The sequence below is a fragment of the Spea bombifrons genome, chromosome 5, assembly GCF_027358695.1.
Source record: "Spea bombifrons isolate aSpeBom1 chromosome 5, aSpeBom1.2.pri, whole genome shotgun sequence".
Classification (NCBI taxonomy): domain Eukaryota; kingdom Metazoa; phylum Chordata; class Amphibia; order Anura; family Pelobatidae; genus Spea; species Spea bombifrons.
This window is the reverse complement of record NC_071091.1, coordinates 101,062,875-101,084,878: the sequence shown is the minus strand read 5'-3', so window position 1 is coordinate 101,084,878 and position 22,004 is coordinate 101,062,875. Positions and strand designations below refer to the sequence as shown.

Sequence of the window (22,004 nt, the reverse complement as noted above, 5' to 3'; positions counted from 1 at the left end):
CATCCGTCATGTTACCTTGTGTTGGGTATTATGAGGCAAGGCATTAACAGTCTAAAGGGTGCAGTATTTCTCTGTGCTTGCCGTGAATGGGTTAATTGATGAAGACTGTGTTTAATTCTTGTAGTAAGGGGATTCAATGACCTTGTCATGCTCAGGTTAGTGTCAGTTATACTCCATCACTGTAACCGAGAAACAAAATAATTGCCTTGGGATAAGGAACACGGTTAGCGGGAGGGTGAATGGAGAAACTGTTGACAAACCATCAGAAACCCGCATTCCCTTGCCAGGATTTTGTTTAACTTTCCTTGCTTCACATACACTTCACAATTCCAAAGTTCTTTTTGCTGCTTTGATTGAATCCATCATGTTCCAAGAGGGAATCTGTAGGTAAAGTTCACACACAATGTTGTGTTGCAAAAAACAGGAACCTATATAATTGTGTGTGTGTGTGTGTGTGTGTGTGTATATGTATATAATATATATATTATAGTGTGTGTGTTTAGAATTTAATTTGTCCTAATTTAGAAAGGGTGTCTACCTTGTATGTACGACTCACTATTACCCTAAAACATGTTTTTTTAAACATATATTGACAAACCTAACATTTATATTTAGCTTTTTGGAGGTTTTACATATTTTATCTCTTAGTTGCAATTTCTATTATGCTAAGTAAATAAGCCCTAGCACATGACGAAATAAGTGCACCCACCAATTTTATTTTTCCCCTCAAGTTAAAGAGTTTCTGGGGGTGTCTGTGCATCCAACATTAAGAAGAATATTGCTAATGCTGCGTTTACTTACAATTGCTGTTAAGCAAAGCTTTTCCTTGTTCTGCGCATGACACTGGATTGTTTTGGACCAGTTGCCGAGAAGTTGAAGGCAGGTCAGGATTTGAGGACGCTCCGCATGTTAAAAGTTCTTGTTACAGGGGTATAATTACTCAACCATGGGTTTACTTTGCATAGAAGTTAAATGCATCAATTTACCAGCTTCTCTGTGGATTATGAAGGCTTCTGACCTATTGTGTGTTTATGAAGGAGCGATTAGGCATAATGCATAGTTAATGTGGTCAGAAGACATTTAATAAATATCAACATTAACTTTATCATGCATGGCCAGCTTCACCCGTCTCGCAGGAGAAACCCACTAGTGACGGCATTTTACGGTAAAGCCGGTGAGGTGAAATGTGCGACTGGGCTAAAAACTCCAGGCTTAGTGAATAAACTTTCAAATTACAGCTTTCCTTCCGCTCGTCATATCTAAACTTAAGACACCGACACCAAACGATGTGACTTGGTGTCAAAAGGGTACACTCGAGCATCCCAGTGAAAGTGTTGCGTTAGCTGAAGGCGGTTTGGGTTTCTTGCTACAGCTGCAGACCCCGGGGGTTATTGCCTGTTCCTGTGCAGCTAAAATGGAAAAGTCTCCCTGGGGTCTGGAAGCGGACGGTGCTGAAAAGCAGGGGCTGTAAAACGGTATGAAACTTGTTTTTGTTGACTGTGCCTTTAATGGTTATGTTGGTTATTTGCTCAGAACGTTTCATGTCCTTATAAATTAGATAATTGTCAGGAACAGACACGGAGCTTGTTTAAAAGAACGGGGTTAAGCAAATGTTCCATACCCTCTTGGTTTTGTGGTTTCCTATTCCAGTCATAAACATCGTGGACAATAATGGCTTCAGGGCAGCTCTGAGGTGGTTTCATTTTGGTGTCAGAAAATCAAAGGTAATTGCATGGGATCATGCCAGCGATAGTAAATTATGCCACTATATGCGTTTGGCTCCTTGCTTTTATGTAATGATTGAGTATATTTAGTAAATGTTGTGTAATTAGAGCTAGCAGCGCATGCCTAGACGCGTACTGTTAACTGATTTATAGTATCCAAATACATCGTCTAATGTTTCAAAATACTAACTAGCCAGTACTTTGCAAGACCTTCAACATGCATACATTAAACCTGTAGGAAAAATACATTAAAAACCACTTTTAAGGAGCAGTGGCAGAGCTGCTCCTCAAATCGGTGGGAGTGCTTTTTGTTCCGGGGTCTCATCAGACCTCCTTGAACGCTTGCTGGTGATGAGGACACGATATACTGGACGCTATACTCAGTGGGAGCCAAACTTTACTTTGGCTATCATATCCATTATTATAATGTCACTAAGTTCAGGTGAGCTTGGAACAGGCTTGAATACACATTATACGATAAATGTAAAAAAAGCGCCGGAAAAGCTGAAGGGAGAATATTGTGTTAAAGGGACACGCTACCTATTATGTACAGTGCTGTGAAAATGTTTTCACCCCTTCCCGATGTCTTAGAATTTTGTCACACGTTTCAGATCATCAAACTAATTTTAATATAAAAATAAGCAAATTAAACACAAAATGCCATTTTAACCGATTTATTTCATGGATAGAAGGAAAAGCTAACTGCCTCGTTACTGAAAAAACGATTAACCAAATGTAATTGATGATGTGGTTCAATTTCACTAGACGCACCCAGGCATGTTTACTGCCAGCCCTGTTGAATCTAAACATCAATTAACTAGAACCTGTCCAACAATGTAAGGTCGGCTAAAAGGTCTGAAAAAAGCAGCACATGGTGAGACCCATTCTCTACAAATAGAGAAAACTTGGAACAGTGAGGAACCTTCTCAAGAGTGGCTGGTCTACCAAAATTCATCCAAAAGCGCATCAACGACTCATCCAGGAGGTTACAAAAGAACCTGGACTAACAAGATGTCATCGGAAGGGTGTAACAAGACCCCCATTAATATGCATAGAAACCACTCCACTCCTATTAAGCACTTTCCTGACGCTGATTGGCAGCTTCAATTAGTGCCACAGAGGAGGCTGGGCACAGCAGCTACAGAAGAAAAGGGTAATTGTGGTTTGAGGATTAACCTGTGCGCACTACTACTTGTGGGCTCCCGGTTCAGGGGACTGCCGCACACTTGAAGCAGTCCTCGGCAACCATCATTCATTCATTCATTCTCCTCTAGCCAGAAGCCTTGCGTGATGATGTCAACACGCCAGATCTCATATATGAATACCCGCCTTACAATGAACGCCATGCTGCATTCGTGGGGGAATGAGTCCTGCTGATAGGTCAGGGACTGATTAGCAGCCTCAAAAGTTTAGAAAAACCAAACCATTATTGCCTAAATTGCAGTGATCGTTGGATAGAACAATGGCTGCCTGCTACCATGCCATGAAAAAATAATTATATATAAAAACCGGTAGTCTTTATAAAACTGAACTCGTTATCTTCCCTCCTTCCATCTCCACTCCACTACCTGAATTCTCTTTCACCATTAACACGACTATCTCTCTTGCTAACCAGGCCCAATGCCTTGGGGTCATCCTTGACTCAAACCTCTCCTTCATCCCTCACATTCAGTCCCTCGTCCCTTGCGTCCGCCCATTCCTCACCCAAGAATCCACAAGAACTCTGGTTCATTCACTTATCATTTCCCATCTTCACTACTGCAACACTCTTCTGGTCTCGACTCTCTCTCCTCTGGAGTCTGTCTTAAATGCTGCTGCTAGGCTTATCTTCCTTGCACCCGGCTTCTCTTCTGCTTCCCCACTCTGTGAAACCCTCCACTGGCTCTATTACCTTTTTAGAATTAAATTTAAAATTCTGGTACTAACATATAAGGCCCTCCATAACACTGCTCCTCCATACATCTCTTCCCTCGTAAACGAATACTCTCTTACTTGAGCCTTATGTTCTTCTCATGGGTTAATGCTCTCCTCCTTGCTTATCACCTCTTCCTTTTCCTGTCTACAAGATTTCACTCGGGCTGCCCCCTTATCTCCGGAATCTACTTCCACCGAACCTTCAGCATTCACCCTCCCAACATTCAAGAAACTTCTCAAAACTCACTTCTTCATAGAAGCTGCACCATGACTTCCCTGTCATCGATACAACCACCAAGCTACCGCTCACCTTTTCTCTGTGCCTTATGTTTGTCCCCTCATTCCCTTAAGATTGTAAGCTTGCGAGCCGAGCCTCTCCACCTAATGTATCGGTTTGTCTTAGTCTGTCAATTCTCGTGTTGTCATACCTCTTAAATGTATGTATGTATAGCGCTGTGTAAATTGTTGGCGCTATATAAATAAGATAATAAATAACAAAAGTTAGATCAGCTGGCTAGCACACTAAAAACAAAAATGGTCTGATCCCTGCTGTCACAGATATTATGCAACAGCCAGCAACCTGCAAATAAAAAAAAAATATTTATTAAACTGTATAGTGTCTGCCATTTAACCCTTTACTTTGTGTGCACCCTTCCCTATTCTGTGGGCTGTCGCTCAGTGAAGTAAGCATGTCGTTTAGAGTGTTCTGTAGATTTGAAACAATTGTACAAAAACCTGCACATGTGGGGTCGTCTGGAGATGCCGCTGAATACACTTTGTTGGGGGGTTTTCTGCAGTTATATAAATTTGTGCAAAGAATCCCCAAAACCATGGAAAGGTTGGTGAGAAAAGCAACAAAAAGTAATATTATGGTTCACTTATTATATTATGAAATGTTTCCAAATGCTCCTGGTGAAATACCCTGGTTTGTCTTCTCTCAAAATATATATACCTTGTGGGGCTGCCAACCTGTCCCAAATGAGACATGGGCCTCACAAAGTTAAAATTTGAAAATTTCATGTTTTTTTCATGTTTTTTGCAAAATCAAGACGCTTATATTTACATGTTGTTGTATTTTGGTCAACTAACCTAGTTTTGGGGCAAGCTATCAAAGGAAAATAGTACAGTTTTACTATGTTGTACTATAGGTCTAAAGTCTGCCTTTGAAAGAACAGTATGTAATGCGTGGGTGCCGGTGAAATAAGATAAGGAAACCATGTGAAAACAGCATAATGTGAATTATTTTGACCGGTTGGTCCAACAGATGAAGTGTTCGGGGTTAATACGTTGTGGGGATTTAAAGCATAGGGTAGGCATACGGCTATCCTGAGCAGAATTCAACAGCAAGGAGGTGGTCTGATGTCCGTGTACCAAGTAGAAGAAATAAATTGCTAAGCAGCGGTTTTTGTTTTGCATCGCTGTAGATTATTGGATTCCTCCACCGCTGACAAACTCTACTGGATCTTGAGTATCTTCATCTCCGGCTTCAACTTGACTCTTAGTAAATAGACCAGTTGATATTCGAGAAGAGATAAAGTATCGCGTTTACTTAACCCTTCAGCTTTCTCCTTTTTAGTGAATTGACCTTTTACGGCTCAAGCTAAGAATCCATCGAGATGGACGGCTTCAACTTAAGCGATGCGTCTTGTTCCCAATAGCTGTTTGCAGTCTCCTCTGCTCTTTTGAAGCCTTGTAAAGAGGGCAAGACTCTGTTTGTTAAGCCATATTTATAAAGGGCAGTTCTGGTGCTAAGTGATAAATGTGGTTTAATTAGACTGGATTTGTCTCCATAGCAGCCGATGGAATGTTCCGTACAGCTCCACCAAACTCGGTGTATACATAATCCAAATGTTTTCTTGCTTGACTACGCTGTTTCCTACTCACACTTTCTTTGTGTTGATATACCGTATGTGTCACAATATAGTTCTAACATATATGTCCCGGGCATCCCTGTTTCCTAGTTTGGTGTAGCAATAAAACCTATATGTGCATGAGAGAGAAAGAAGGTCGGGGGGGGCACAGGCGACCAAGGCCATGCGAGGTGAGTGGCGCGTGTGAGCGTCGCACATCGATTCTTCTCTACCATCTCCTGCATCTGGAAGCCGACATAACGTTAGTGTGCAGGAACTCTGCCCCAAGAGCCTTCATAACCGTGATGAAGAGAGGCTATTTTGTGTTTAATGCCACGCTTTAAAAAAGAATATACGCATCCGTTCATCAGTTTTTATTAGCATCGTTTTTGTTTTTTGTAATTTTTTTTTTTTTGCTTCAGTATTATGCACTGCAGTATACCCGAGTACCTACAATGTTTGGAATGCTCTAGAAGTTTTTGGAATGGATTGTCTTGTTTCTGGACTCGAATCTGAGTTATTTCAAATAAAATTTTAGGAATTTCAGTTTTGTGGTAGAAATGATCTTCCAAATGACCCTCTTTGTGACTCCAATCCTTTTATTCCTTTTCCTCTTGTAAGGTCCCAGCCGGGTATGGGTGTATCCGTGTTCTATGGTCCTAAGAGTCACAATAGAAACCTCACAATTTATAAACCTACATTCCACTAAAATTATTTTTCTAAATGCCTTGCTTAGTTATATAAAGATCAATGATTTAGTATCACACAATAAGTCTCCGTAAAGCCCCCAACCAAACCCCCCTTAAATAAAACTGTCCTTCTTTGGCTCTATACCATACCTACCAACATCCAAAAGGTGAAGAAACTAAACCTGTTCTGCCTCAGTCTTTACATTGGTTTTCAGAATCTGCAAATTCTGGGTAAATGTATTTATAAATGCACTTGTGCTGTGGGAGAACTTTTTTGTTTGTTCAAGATAGTTTTTAAGTATTTGCCTGATGTTCATGATAGTATATATTTATTGAAACACCGAAGCATCTGTCAGGATTGGTGCCTCTGCTTTAAGTTCTTCCGGCGAATAGTTCTGGACGTTGTCGCGTATATTTTGGATGGACTCACATTTTCTTGCACGCAAATTGGTGCGTATGTTCTTTTGCAATTGAAGTTAATTCACTTCTGTATCCACCCCTGTCTATTTCTACTGAATGTAGTTCTTTTACTGCACGGGTGCACTAGTAACCCATTTAAAATGAACAGGAGGGGCAGCAGTCAATAGCGTGTATACGGTCCGAATGCTGACAGACCCCGTATTGCCTAGTAGAGCTACTGTGAGGGGGCTGCTGGTGGCCAAAAAGACCTCGTGGAATACGCTCCTAGACTACCGGTACGTCGGTGACTCCATCACAAGCAAGTGGGATGCACGGGATGGTGCAAAAGCAGCAGCCATGATATCTGCTTATGTGCAACAACTGTTTTCTACACAGAAATTATGAATAAACTTATTTTAGATAAATGATGATGATGGTGGGAAGTGGGGCATGTAAGTGGCAGTTTTACTGAGGGGTCAGGCATGTGCTGATGAATGAAAACCTGACAGGGACACACGTGTTCAATCACAGACCCGAGAGACAAGCTCGGCTGATATTAGTGGTGGCTGCGCTGACAGGTTGGAGGCATCACATTTTTCATATTGTATTTCGAAATAAAATGTTGCCTTTTCCAATAATTCTTCAGATACATTTCTATACCTTAAAACGCAGAAGAACTTCAATGGTTCTCCGAGAAAAGCAAGCACCCGATACCTCCTGATTAGCGTTTATGTGGCCGTGGGTTTCACGTGGCATGCGAATGTCTGCTCGTTATCTCTTTCTTGACATCTTTCTTATTTAATCAATTTAGAGAACACCAAAAACTTGAAGGACGTTAAATGGAAGAAAGTTGTTAAAACGTAACTGAACGTATAAATACAATTGTACTTTTAATGTGTCTTAATGCTTCTTGTGTGTTTGCAATGTTAACCACAAGCTTCCGTATTAGACAGTTATTTAAAGTCTTGAAATTGTCTCTTTCTTGCTCCGCAGTCCTATCGGATTCGCCGTGGATTAGTACATCGGGGTCATGTAAAGGAAGATGCTTTGAACTGGAAGAAGCTCAAGCCCCTTTCTGCCGTTGTGACAACCTATGCAAGAGTTACATCAGCTGCTGTGCGGACTTTGATGAGCATTGTCTGAAGACAGGTACGTGACATCGACTGCGGCACCCGCAGAGACCCCCGTTTATGCCGACGACCTTGCTGCGGAATATATTGCGTTATTCCTTTTTAGATGAAGTGGAGCATCATTGTACAGACACTCATAACAGGCTGCTTAACCATTTCCATCAAAGGACAAGCCACGGCAGACTGTAGTATGAATAGATTTAATATTTAAATAAAACATAATGGTGCGTGATACAGCTGCACAAGCCGGATTGGACAGGAGAGAATATCTGCCTTGTATTAATGATCTGTAGAAATGTGATTGTAACATTCGAAGCTTATTTAACTGATATTGAGGACCTTGATTAAATTGAATCACATTTAACCAAATTGGTTAAAACAAAAGATAAACTCATACAATCTTCACACCAGCCAAGTATTCTGTTTCATGTGGGGGGGGGGGAGTTATTATTCCATGTCTCTTATCTTATTTGTGAGTGATGGTTTACATCATAAAGGGAGTTTATACAGAACAATCGAACACATAATGATGATATTGTACTTTAAAGTATAACATGTTATTTCCTATGACATAAAATCAATCTTTTGAAAGATAAACCTATACACAAGACAAAACCCTAAAAAAAACTATTTATTCCTCCCTATTAAGTTATCTCTAAACTGGTTAGTGACTGTTTCAGGCAACTTCTGTAAGGGTGGGTGAGAAAGTCGGGACGGGACATTTATGTGTTTGTTGCACCATCTTTTGCTAATGAGCTTGGCCAAAATTAGAACAATTACCCCTTTTAATATATATATATATATTCTGAATATTCACTTTGATTGCAAAGCAAAAAAGCAACGTTTTGGTAGCTTTAAGAAATCTATGTGGGAATTTGGTATTTCTTTGGGGGGTTAAAGGAATGAATATTTTGGACATGAGTGGAGTTTTCAGGGGTGTTTCTTGAATGAAATACAGTTGATTTTCAGATATGTTAAGAAGCGGTGCAAAGAAAGAAGGGATCCGATTCTTCAGCGTGCTGCCCGGTATAACCACTTTAACCCCCTAGGATATGTGTCTGGAGTCTGGTACGCGCAGGTGCGTGTAGTCTCGGGACAAATTAATTTATCAGAGGGTAGGGTCCCCCTCCCCATCAAAGTCTGTTATGCTCTCATCTATGCCCCTAAATAAAGCAATGTATAGCCGCTCATTGCTTTCCAAACCGATTAGGATGAATGGTGACTGATAATCAAACGCTTATTTACATGAAAAGCAAGAGAGTAAAATTGCCATCCTTTTTAGAGGCTGCAGATATCTATGGGGAGACTCTGCAAACTCCTCCATTAGACTGATTAAACCAAACACCCCACACACTTTCACACATTCTCTGTCTTGATGTCCTTTGTTCCGTGTTACATTGCATCACACTAGTTTCTTGTGTGCTGCAAACAAACCTTTATATGTATGCATGGATTGTATGCGCTAATGATAAGTACCAAGGGATCCTTCTCGTTAACTGCTGTGAGGCCGTTCGGTGTTGCAGCCCCCTCATAAGCCTTATCTACGTGTCTCATGTCTTCTTCACTAATCTCTTACAAATATACAATTAAAACTGCTGATTTGTAGTTGAAATAACTTTATCAAAGGGTCTCCTGGGAGGTGTCTTGGGGTGAAAGGGTTAATTAAAGCCAGGCGTAAGTGTGGTTTAGAGATTCTGAATGTGGGAGGTGGTTGGATTTAATCTGGTCTGGGTCACCACTCTCTCTAATTACAGAAACCACTTAATAAATACATGTTATTCCCAATGAATGTCACTTTTTTTTATGATGATTTTGCGAACACAGGGCACAATATGAACTCGTTGCTTAACCAAACACTGTTGAGCTTGTTTGAGCGTGTGTAAGAGGCTAATGGGACATAAGGAGATTTGTTAGGGTAGACCTTGCTAAACTTACTTGCGGCTTCGCCACTTATGCTGTTGTGCCGTCAGACTTCATGCAGAACACTGCTGGTTTTATACCCTCCGCCTTCCCAAGGTCCTCGCGTTCCCGGCGTGTAAACGGCCGTTTTAGAACAACGTATGTATTCCTGTATGTTTTTACGTTTACTATATACATGCATACATACGCTGCGCCTGCCTTTTCTAACCGTACATCTTAGCGTTTCCACTCTGCAACGAGCGCCCCTTTTGTAGATCTACACCAGGGCCGGGCGAACTGAAGCCCTCTATCTTTCCCGGGACTACAGGACCCGTCGGGGTGGGAGTTCTGCTGCAGCTGTAACTAGAGAGCACAGGCCGTCTATTGATGTAAATATTCTGCACTTCGCTCTTGGTGTGGAATAATATACGCATTGTTCCTGTACGAAGGAACACTATGTAATGCTGACACGTGTTTTGAAACCTCTCTGTGTTGACCAATTAAAATGTATGCAAAATTCTCAATTTTCCAGCAGACGCGGTGAAACAGTTTTCTTTTTGTGCTCGCGTGTGAAGGGCAGGTACTGAAAGGGAGGTTTCTGTAAGGTCATTTTATTATTGAGAGGGAAAATAAACTAAAACTTCTACAAATAAAATTCATAAGATCCGTAGAGAAATTCTAGCATAAGAATAATCATTTACAGTATTCTGTGTTGGTAAATTATATTTCTCATATTATTCCTCTTCTCTGTTCGTATCTTGCTTCTTTGGCGTTCTATTCGCATTTAAGATGTGCTTGTTTTACAGCCGCAACCTAGGCGCATGAACAACATTACATCAACATCACTAAAACAATAGACTAAAAAAAAACTTTAATGTTGATGGGTTAATCTATATCAGTATTTTCAAATAAATTTGTACTAAATGTATTTAACTAGATAACGTGCCACAATCTACCTTGAGGATATTGATGACTCTGTCTCTATCCTTTATCCCTCAAATTGATCACAAGATGCAACTAAAACACCAAGTCATGTCCCTGTGGTATCCTGATTACATCCACTCTCTGCCAACATGCCTCCCGCCTTTTATCCAGTCCGTTCTGGACACTTCTACCAGGCTGATCCTCATTGTGTCGCGCGCCATCTGTTTCCCCACCGTGCCAATTCCTCCACCGGCTGCCCATACCCTCCGGATCAAAATTGAAACTCCTGACCGGTTCTCTACTGAGCCGTTAACACTGCCCTCATACGTCTGCTCTTGTCCTCACTCTCCTAGCTACCTTCTTAGCTCTTCTCATGACGTCTCTCTCTTCAGGCATTATCACTTCTTCTCACTTGTGTCTCCAAGTTTACACACACGCTGCACCTATTAACCGAAACATACAGTCTATCCTCCCGATTCCTGACAACCTGCATTCCGGAACAAAACTAAACTTTGAGATAAACGGGTCGCAGACTTCTGTATTTAACCTACAATATAATGAAATCACTCTTGTTTATTTAGGGCCTCGCTAATGTTATCTGCTGGCGTTCTGTAACATAGTAATTCTTTTTTGTTTGTTTGTTTTATTTTTACTTTAAATGCAGGCCGTTCATGGAGCTGCACAAGAGATAGATGTGGAGAGGTACGAAATGAGGACAACGCTTGTCACTGCTCTGATGACTGTCTGGCCAAAGGCGATTGCTGCCCAAACTATCAAGTCGTATGCAAAGGTTAATTTTGCTGTAAACCAATTTTGTTGTCTCTTATTGTATTGATCCAATAGGAGATGCTGTATTCGGTAGTCTGGTGGTCCACCTTATAAGTAAATGTATTGCCTCTTGAAAGCTCGTGAAACGCTAGATAGGAGTATGTTTGCCCAAGTCTAGCTCATAGCGCACGGCAAACCTACGGGAAAAACAGTACAAGGGGATACCACCTTCTCAGGCAGAGCCGTAATGGATCGCTGGGATTCAACGCGCCACATTAACCTTAAATCATAGTGCATCGTTAAGGGGTGCTTAAAAAAAGGCTATAAAGTACTGGGCAGCAGCTGAGGTTGTCTACGCGCATGGAGAAGATGTCAATCGGCTGCCAGAGAGGAGCCCGCAGCAGGGCTAAATGGGGGGGGCTGCCGGCGCACGGAGCTGCATGTCTTGGGCGTCGGGCGATACGAATTGCGCATCTCTGCGCTAAATCCCGATTTATAGGTCGCACCCCCGCTTTATATAATCGGGCCAATCAGAATCAGCAGCTACACATCATAACTGCAACAATATCCTCTCCTACAATTCTCTCTCATTTCTTCTATCTTATGTCACAATTCCAAAACGTATGATAAATTCTAGTAAGTTTCTAATGAAAGTCCCATGAAGCTAATACTAGTTCCTCACATTTGTTTAAATCTGGTTTATGGTATTTTGTAATCTTCTGTTGTGAGTAAACGTTTTATATAATATATTTATTTTATCCTTTTTAGGTAGCACGCACTGGGTGGATGATGAATGTGAAGAAATTAAGTACCCAGAATGTCCGTTAGGGTAATGAATATCTGCTTATTTCCGAAAATACTTTTTATTTTGAATGTTATGTAGGTGTTTCTATAATGATCTGTTGTGTGTGTCTGGCAGTGAGTATTACCTGAAACCAATTACAATGCCTCTCTTTGACTGTGCTGTGGTTGTTTAGGCAATGATTTCTACTGTAGGATAATCTTTTATTTTTACTATTTATGCTGCGCTTCCACCACTTTTTACTCAAGGACCACTGAAAATATCAAATGAAAAGACTACAATGGACAGGGGTGTATTCACTAACGTGGCAGTTTGGAGGGGAGTAGAACATTTCAGATGTGTTACTTGTTAATAATATAGGGAGAATGCTCCAATTTATCCATGGCACAGGGCCATCTCAGCTCTTCTTTAAGAGGAAACCCACTGGAGTTGGCCTCCATAATGGAGGGGAAATGTTCAACTATTGTGCACTTTCGTGAGTATACCCCAGAGTTGGGCAAACATTCAGGCATATATTCTGTTCCTAGCGGAATTTAGAGGTCCTTGTTATGACTACCTGAGATTTTTGCCATGATCAATACATGCTCAGTCCAATAAAAAACAAAACCTATAAGGCATCTAAACCCTCATTAAGCATCGCAACGTCTCATTTGTCTGCGTGGCTCACGGTTACCAATTGTCTTGTATAGACATGATTATCAACACGGTGGCTCACAGAGCACTTTAATAGTGGGTTACCATTAGCTGTAGAGTGGGGACGCTTAATGTCCACCTGGGCCATGTGCAATGTTAGGAGATAGTAAGAGGCACCATCAGATGACGAGTATCCAATGTATTTTTCTTATGATATTTTGTGAGCCAGCTGTGCAATAATACACTCATACACATGGCACAAAAAAGTACCAGCAAGTAGTAGTTGGTAGTCAAGGAACTTTCCCAACCTTGGCATATAGGAATAAACACCTGTGTCTGTATTTGATTTTTATTTTCTCACTGATCTGCTTTTTATCTTTTAATATGTTAATTTTAAATTCATTCATTCATTTTTTCCCCCTTAGGTTTGTTCGTCCGCCTCTTATTATATTTTCTGTTGATGGGTTTCGTGCTTCATACATGAAGGAAGGACATAAAAAAATGCCAAACATTGATAAACTTAGTAAGTTTGACCAGCATTCAAACAAATGTCCTTTTTAACACCATGGTATTGGTGTATTAGTTACTGCAAAGTATTTTAACTCCCAAGTAGGACCTTTTGTCACAAGAGACCTTCGTGTTAAAATACCCCCTTTTTCTTTCTTTCTTTTCTTTCTTTTTTTTTCTTTCTAGTAACCTCTTCCTGCGGCAAAATACTTTCTCAAACTATTGATATAATAGAGTCCTATTTGTAAAATAGTCTTTTAAAATTATTTTTTTCATTTGTTTTTTGTGTTTTATCCAAATAGGAACATGTGGAACGCACTCTCCATACATGAGACCAGTTTATCCAACAAAAACATTCCCAAATTTGTACACTTTAGCAACGGTAATATATCTTCGCTGCAAAACTTACGTTGTTTGGACAATTCTGTTTTGATAAAGAAAAATGAGACAAATTGTCATCCTTTACACATCTTGTTTGGAATTTGTGTTGTAGTTGTTGATAGGAAGCTGTTGTAGGAAATCTATTGTATGTTTCTATCATATGCTCCTGTCATAAGTTAATATGATTAATATGATTGCTGGAATGTCCCTTTAAGGGAAAGTACATTTATGAAATGGTAGCTGGAAGAGAACATTTCTTCTTGCTTCAGCTCTCATAGAAAAGCATTTGGACAGACTAGATGCTGTCTCCAGTGGCATGCACTCTGGTGAGGAGCGTCTGCTCTAGCAAAATAGTCATCTAGTTTGTAATTCTGGTCCTGTCCATTCAATGTTAACTAATAGGTGAAAAAAATAACCTAATGAGACATGAGTACACATTTACAATAATATTGAACTGTAATACGTATGTTTTATGTAGCTATAAAAATTAACAATGCATGATTATAACTCCATATCTATACCTGTGTACAGGGGCTTTATCCAGAATCACATGGAATTGTCGGGAATTCAATGTACGATCCTGTTTTTGATGCCAATTTCAGCCTTCGCTCTCGTGAAAAATTTAATCACAGATGGTGGGGAGGCCAGCCTGTAAGTTTACTGCTAAGTGCATTGATTTCTTTTATTTATACAGAAGCCAAAATATGTACATTTTCTCCCATATTTCACTATATAAAAACCCCAGAATAAAATTAAAAACTTAAGATGAAAATGTTAGAGAATGAGAACCACTATACAATAAGTCATCTACACACCTGGAGTATATGTGCTTTCGCACGTGTCTAGCGGATGAGAAGCTTCCGTATGCTATAAACTAACGCTGGAGAATACCTTTAGCTGTAAAATCACAATGTCTGAAACCCGCGCATTAAAGAAGTAAAGAATTTTTTTTTCCTTCTTTTAGATTTGGATTACTTCAGCAGAACAAGGGGTGAAGGCAGCTACTTTCTTCTGGCCAATGTAAGTTTTTATAGGCAGATCTTGTTGTCAACTAAAAATACAGTAGTTTTAAGTTGCAGCCTGAGCACAATGTTCTCTTCTAGGTGATTGCAGTAAAGACAAAAAAAAACAATAAAACACATGCGTGTGTATGTGTGTGTGTGTGTATATATATATATATATACTTTAGCATTTTTTTTTGTAACAATTAACAAATGATCTAGATTATTGTTTGGATTTAATATTTACAGGAATTATAATACATACAAATGTGAGATCAGAGTTTATTATGTGTGTCTGCCATCTTTCCCATCTGATCTGTTACGCTCCGAACCCTGGACAAATGGCTAACGAAAATAACGACAGCGTCACTGTGATCCCATATCTTTATTATGTTTCTGGGGATTTTCAGTGCATTATGTTCTTAAGAACATTACTCAAATAATATAAGTTATGAGCTACAAAAATTTACATTGATATAAAATATTTTCTAATTATTCCAACTATTGTCAATAATCCATTACAACCAGTGGTTTGCGTAGATATTTATGGAGAGTATAGTGTTACATTGTACAGACAACCTGTGGTCCATTTCGCATGATTTTCCCCCTTATATTTTAGGGCTATTGTTCAAGAACGAAGAGTTTTAACTGTATTAAAATGGCTCAGTTTACCCGACACTGAAAGGTAAGCTGGACGGCTATGAAAAAATAGAATACTACTTATTTGCATATCTATTTATTTTGGCTTGTAGGATTATGTATATGTAACCTTTCCTGCTCTTTTTAAATTTTACTTTTTATCTTGAGGTTGCTGTAATTTGAATACACTGTTTTCATAGAAACTATAACATTACATTTATTGTGTTTGTATGTATGGCAAAAAAGGGGGCCACAAAACTTAGTATGTAACTTTAAAAAAAAAAAAATAAATTCTGTGCTGGCTCAAATGGTTCTCAATTTAAACAAAAGATTCCATTTCCTATAAGAAGACCATACATTTTTTTATTAGGGGGATAAAAAAGAATACATTGAAGCAAGAAAATAAAATGTTAACATTTTTTATCGTTTACGTTTCAGACCATATGTTTATGCGCTTTACTCGGAGCAGCCAGATCAAGCAGGGCATAAACATGGACCTAAGAGCCCAGAGGTTTGTATATTATGGTGGGGTGGGGTGTGTTACACATTGCAAATTTCTTTATAGCCTTGTTTTAATTATGTAAATAGCAATACTTGGGAAGTCTAATTTGGTCACAGGTACCTATAATACACAATAAAAATGTATGCTAGTGGCATGGTCTACCCTCTGCCCAACCTCTTGAAATTGAACGCACACCCATGAGGATTAGCCGTTTTTTGGGACTGATTGTAACCTCAGATTTTTGAGATCACTTGAAGTTTTCATTCCTGTTATGAGCTGTTCACCTACCCGTAACAGAATTACCTCTTCCTTACCTACGTTTTTCTTTTGTTGTAGTTGGACGATTACCTAACGGACATCGACAGACTTGTAGGCATGTTAATGGATGGCTTGAAACAAATGAAGCTACATAGATGTGTCAACATTATCTTTGTTGGAGATCATGGTAATCATCATGTGATTTCTTTACTTATTCTTAGTAGTGAAGGCTGTTAATAAATACTAGTCTAACTAATAGAAAGTCACCTGCCACATCAGCTTTTAGTGAACACTTTATGTCCCTTTTAAAGTATATCGCGAGTTTACTTTTTGTGCCGGAGGAAATGTTTTCCGCCTTCCAACTGTGTATCTAGACGTCCAGCTGGGGAGATAAACCGCTTCAGAATTCCTTTTCCTTCAGTGCTTTTGTTTTGATTATTATTTTTTTAATTAACTAGCCGGCATTTTCTAAGGGTTATTATTGCATTGCTTCTTGCAATCTTTTCACTTGTGGCCTCATTGTTAAGAAGTTGTTTTGTAATCGCGCATGTGAACAAACTGTACTTGCACTGCTGTTTTTCTAATGTTCTTGTACTTAATCCCACTCTCCACTTTAATACTAGTCCCTCATTTCAAATTATATAAAATCATCTGCTTCTTAGAAAAACATGGCGTTGAAGGACATTTTTTGACTGTACTAAAAGAAAGTCAGAATTTATTTTTCCCTAGTCTATTTAGTTTTTGTGGGTTTTGCGCTAGCTTTTTATTTTTTTAATGTTTTTTTTAATTAATTTATTTTTTGTGACATGATATGCTGCTTTATAGAACCATGGAGGTGACCCTGACCTGTGTTGGGAACAGTCCCAGGCCGTTTACTGATAATGTTCAAGCACAGGCTCTGTTGGGAATTGTTACTTTTTATATTCTTTCTTTGAAAGTTACAGTTTGGTTCTGGCACCTGAAATTCTTTTCCTTTTTTCTGCCTCTGGTATGATCCTATTCTTGTGTAGGGCAGATAATAATAATCTAGCTGGCCTTGAAGGGGGGGGGCGGCGTACGGTTTACCGGCCTGTTGTTAATAAATAGTACAATTATAGCTGCATGGGTACAGTAGGGTCCTTCATGCGCAGAGTGGTGGCGCTCTAATATTTATCGGGTATAATGCAGATTTTTAGAGTGTGATTTCATTGGAAACATTATTGGCTATAATTTTTTTTATTTATTTTTTTTTTATTTTTTTTTTAAAATATTTTAGGGAACATTAAAATCCCCATTACAAAGTTTTCCACTTCAACCCAGCCTAATATGCAGTCTGAATGATCTTTCAAAGTGGCCTAGGGTTAATAGGGATTGTAAAGTAGCTGGAGCAGGCCCTCTCCTCACCTTTTGCTTCTGTAAATCCAATGGTTCTTTCATGCACCTATTGCTTAAACCTACAAAATGTGATGAAGCTGTATAAATAAATGAATAATGATTAACCATATCTAACTAATTCGTGTTCAGTGAAGACCAGGGTTTTTCACAATTTCTTCCCTGCGTGACTGGCCAGTTCTTTTTGGATTAATGCAAATGTGTCACCACCTGCTTTAGTATGTATCCTTTATATATGATTTCTTCGCCTTCGTGGTGCTGATGCTTGTAAAATATCCCTTGGTTTTTTCCAGTGATTTGGATAAACATCACATTTTTATCCTGGCTGGGCGCCCTGAAATGCGATCAGTTATATATCCCACTGAAAGAAGTTATGATTATTCAGATTTAAACCTTTCCTGGCGGCTTTTAAATTGTTTTATGTTTCATTTACAGGTATGGAGGAAGCTAGCTGTGAAAAGACTGAATTTCTGAATACCTATATAAACATGGATGACTTTTATTTATTGCCGGGTTCATTAGGACGTATGCGACCCAAGAGCAATGGCAAACGTAAGGAGCTGCAAGCTTTAAAATAGTAATTCCTTGTTAATCCATATATTTTTTTTTTATTTATTTTTTTTTTAAATGGAATGCTATGGTGCTAGAACATTGGTGACACTATGAATGTAAGTGGTTTCATTGTATCCGCAGTTTACAGACCTGAAAATAATTGGCAACAATCTGTTTTTTATTATAATAATGTATGAGTATATACATTAGAGCCGTACGCCACACATAGATCATGCATAGTGTTCTGGGTAGGCATGTAAACTTACGTCTGTACTATGACAGAAACCTGTAAACCACAAGGTATGTATATGTCTACACATATGCCTGTGACAAGGGATGTATATGTCCTATACATATGCCTGTGATGTCATTCAATAGTGGCACGGCTTGGACAAAGGGGAAATATTTTGGACATGACCTGAGCTGGGCTCACCAGTTGGAGATTTAGTCTGCCTTATGTGCAAAAAGGAATATTTACATGGCTCATTAAACCGCATGTAAAAGTCCTGTCACTTTCAGAAGACTTTACGGCTAATATTGGAGAGCGTAGCACCAAAAATGTTGCATTGTTCGGCTTTAGTAGGGGCCAAGCTCCCCAAGAGACTCGCTCAAGATACAGATCAAGTGATGGATGGGAATACCAGTTCCATCTTACTCCTCTGTTTTTGTAGCAAATGCTTCGTATTGATGATTACCAAAACATTTTTTTGGGGGGTTCTGTTTGATTTTCAAGTTCCTGGTAAAGGAAGAAAAAGCTTTCACTTGTTAATGAAGGGAATCACACCCTCATATTGTTTTATTTCCTCTGCTTCCTGGGATATGCTAATGAAGCCATTCAGCTTGAAGCATTTGTTAATCTGAAAAGTCCCAGTCTGTACCACAAAGTGCCAGGCAGCTCCTAGTATTCCGTTCAGAGTTTGCTTGGCAAGGGAACAATCGCATTTCTATTCAAAAGAGGAAACTCATTTGTGAAATGAATATCTGTAGTTTTTATGTAAAAGTGCGATCCGTGGGTACAGTGCGAGTCGTGCATAACCTAACCGCTTGAATGCAAAACGTTAAACTATTTTCCATAGGCCCAACTTTTGTGACTATGCGGTGTTTGTCGAGGTCGATCTACGTAGCTCTCAACCCATGTAGCACCTTTACAGATACAATCATTATCATAAATGATCGCTAAAGTATTTAATGCTTTGCATTCTGTAAACTCGAGGAAGACCTTTCTCGTCAAAGCAAAGTACTCGTAGGCTGATAACACCCAGCACCTTCACATTATTGTCCATCACAAAAGCTTCATAACATCTCATTTGTTAGTAGGAATAAAATTCCAAGTCCATCTATGTCACTTGACCATACCTGGGAACTTTCATGCTCTAGCTACCCGGCGGCCTCTTTAATCGGGATGCAGTAGGCGGTCCCACTGATGTTGGTGGGCATTCCCACTGATGTTGGTGGGCATTCCCACTGATGTTGGTGGGCATTCCCACTGATGTTGGTGGGCATTCCCACTGACGTTGCTGGAAAACCGGTGTGGTTGGAGGGGAAGTGGGCGGGAGTGGGGCGTGTCACAACGCCTTTCCCCCAACTTGGAGTTTTTCGCTGAGGAACAGGAGAAGCAGCGCTTCCCCCGGAGTCTCCAGGAGAAACCCGGAGAGTTCCCAGAGATGCACATGACAGTACACACCCTTCAACTAACTATAGGACAGGATGAACCTGGAGAGGCAGATATATATATAAGAAAGCACTTCCTCTTCCAGGTCACTGCTGCTCTAAAGCAGTAGGAAACAAAAAGAAGACTAAATTATCAGGCAGATACGATGCTCATAAATGCAGCCTGATTTCCAGAGAAAAGCATGTGTACTGTCATGTCTGGATGAGAAGAAATAGTCCTAGTGGTAAGTCATTCCATTTTCAATGCACGATTTAGATGGTTCAGTGCATTGAAAATTGAACACGGTTTTCTTCAGTCTATGCCATTAAGCATTTCCCACGGTTGCATATACTGAAAAAACATTGTGATTTTGGTAAAAAAATATATAGATATTTTTTGCATGTGTATATAATTATATGAGGAAATATTTCTGCAGCGAGCATGCCATGTTGCTTTACACACTCCTATGGCTTAGGCTGATTGGTCTCCTCCATTGTTGCCCACCTGCATTGACGTTGTTTTCATCATTGGACAGCATAGCTTATTTTAATCTCCTCAAAACAATGATTGTTTGGCGCACACAAGCGATTTGTAGTGTGTCATGGGCTTTGTTCCTTTTATTTTACAGTTTTTATTACATTCTATCATCAACAAATTGTAAAACCTTTCATGTTTTCCCATTTTTATTTCTAGATGATCCCAAGGCAGTTGTTGCAAATCTCACGGTACGTATATGTGGTTTTTCATTCCAAATAAATGGTTTACTTTTGGTTCAACCCCTGCTGTAGAGATAGTAATACAACTTCTGTGGCCCCTGGTCCCACAACTCTTTTGCGAATCATATATGTACAGTATATATTTTTCTATGGTTTGTTTTTTGTTTGTCCCCCCCCACACTTTAATATAGTCGTCTAATATAATCATTCATTTCTTAGTGTAAGAAGCCCGACCAACACTTTAAGCCTTACCTGAAGCAGCACCTTCCCAAACGTTTGCACTATGCAAATAACCGAAGGATTGAGGACATTCATCTTCTGGTAGACCGAACGTGGCACGTTGCAAGGTAGGCTCAGTGGGGTTTGCTGTGATTTTTTAAAGCTTTTTTTTTTTGTTTTTGTTTTAATGAGAAAGCCACTTAACAAAACACTGTACAACTTCTACAGCATGGTTTCTCAAACTGTGCTTCGTATAATACAAAGGCAATAGCCCATTACCAAGGAGGGGCACTTTAGTTTTAAGGTGTATGGTTAGTGGCTGGGCTTTTATAGGGCTTTACGTCTTCTTTTTTTTGGTGACAGTAATGTAGAACGCTAGTTTAAAGGGACATTGGGATTGGAAAGAGATTAGAGGGTTTTGGGTCCCATATGCATGGATGCTTGGGAGATATGAGATCCTATTCTTTGATACTGCATCAATCTTGGTTTATCTGTCCTTTTTACCCCTGCTTTTTTTCCCCTTAATGTTTGTTTTTGTGTTAACTGCCCTTCTGATCTCTTTATTCAGAAAACCAATGGATGTCCACAAGAAACCAGGCAATAAATGTACTTTCCAAGGTGACCATGGTTATGACAATAAAATCAGCGGTATGCAGGTACTGGATGGTAATGACAATAGGTGTTATGTATAAAAAGTGCTGCTAAGAATAATTTGGTGCAGTTGGCACAAAAAGGCAAAAGAAACCTATAAAGTAGCCATATGCATGCAAAATAAATGGTAATAGAGGCGTGTATAAAAAGAGCAAATTTGCATACTAAGCGCCACTCTTTGTACATAACCCCCATATGAGAAATTGTTAATAATACCAACAGGTTTTACAGCGTCTAACAGGATTATTATTTTCTTTAAAGACCGTCTTTATAGGACATGGGCCAACGTTTAAGTATAAGACGAAGGTGCCGCCATTTGAGAATATTGAGCTGTACAATGTCATGTGTGGTAAGTCATCCCCTGTGCCCTTTATTGTATGCATAACTAAATATTGTCACAATTGGATCAAGTGTTCTAAATCCATTTCAGTATATATATATATATATATATATATATATATATATATATATATATATTCAGCTCCATGTATCGGGTTCTGTAACATATTTCTGCAAACTTAGACTGATACAAGTGTATGTAACAAGACCTTAACTTTACCTTAGAGATGTCTGTCTGTGAGAGGGAAACATGCCAGCCTCTGCTTTGAACACTACCGGCCACAGCTATAATACTATAACAGAGCTAGACAAAAGCAGGAGCCATGCGTCCTGACATGATATATTTGTTACCTTATTTTGGGGTCATCTTATATTGAACTCCCCACCACTCCTTTACCATGCAGCTTCCATGTGTATATCTCTGTCACTTGCCTTAAGGTGTCTGTAAAATAGTAACCTTAGTATGGCATGACTTTTGTTGAGTG

The 22,004-nt window shown here is 39.4% G+C and overlaps 1 protein-coding gene across 4 annotated transcripts in view; it reads left to right on the top strand.

Moving 5' to 3' along the window:
* Window positions 1-22,004, top strand: part of ENPP2 (ectonucleotide pyrophosphatase/phosphodiesterase 2) — a 38,495-nt gene that overhangs the window by 2,173 nt on the left and 14,318 nt on the right. For all 4 annotated transcript variants that reach the window (XM_053466625.1, XM_053466627.1, XM_053466626.1 and 1 more), the window contains exons 3-17: window positions 7,570-7,725; window positions 11,194-11,319; window positions 12,066-12,126; window positions 13,158-13,255; window positions 13,542-13,621; window positions 14,152-14,271; window positions 14,585-14,640; window positions 15,241-15,306; window positions 15,699-15,771; window positions 16,099-16,207; window positions 17,827-17,943; window positions 20,288-20,319; window positions 20,530-20,657; window positions 21,098-21,185; window positions 21,442-21,529. In XM_053466625.1, the coding sequence (XP_053322600.1) occupies window positions 7,570-7,725; window positions 11,194-11,319; window positions 12,066-12,126; window positions 13,158-13,255; window positions 13,542-13,621; window positions 14,152-14,271; window positions 14,585-14,640; window positions 15,241-15,306; window positions 15,699-15,771; window positions 16,099-16,207; window positions 17,827-17,943; window positions 20,288-20,319; window positions 20,530-20,657; window positions 21,098-21,185; window positions 21,442-21,529 (1,398 nt within the window). The remainder of the gene's footprint in view (window positions 1-7,569; window positions 7,726-11,193; window positions 11,320-12,065; window positions 12,127-13,157; window positions 13,256-13,541; window positions 13,622-14,151; window positions 14,272-14,584; window positions 14,641-15,240; window positions 15,307-15,698; window positions 15,772-16,098; window positions 16,208-17,826; window positions 17,944-20,287; window positions 20,320-20,529; window positions 20,658-21,097; window positions 21,186-21,441; window positions 21,530-22,004) is intronic.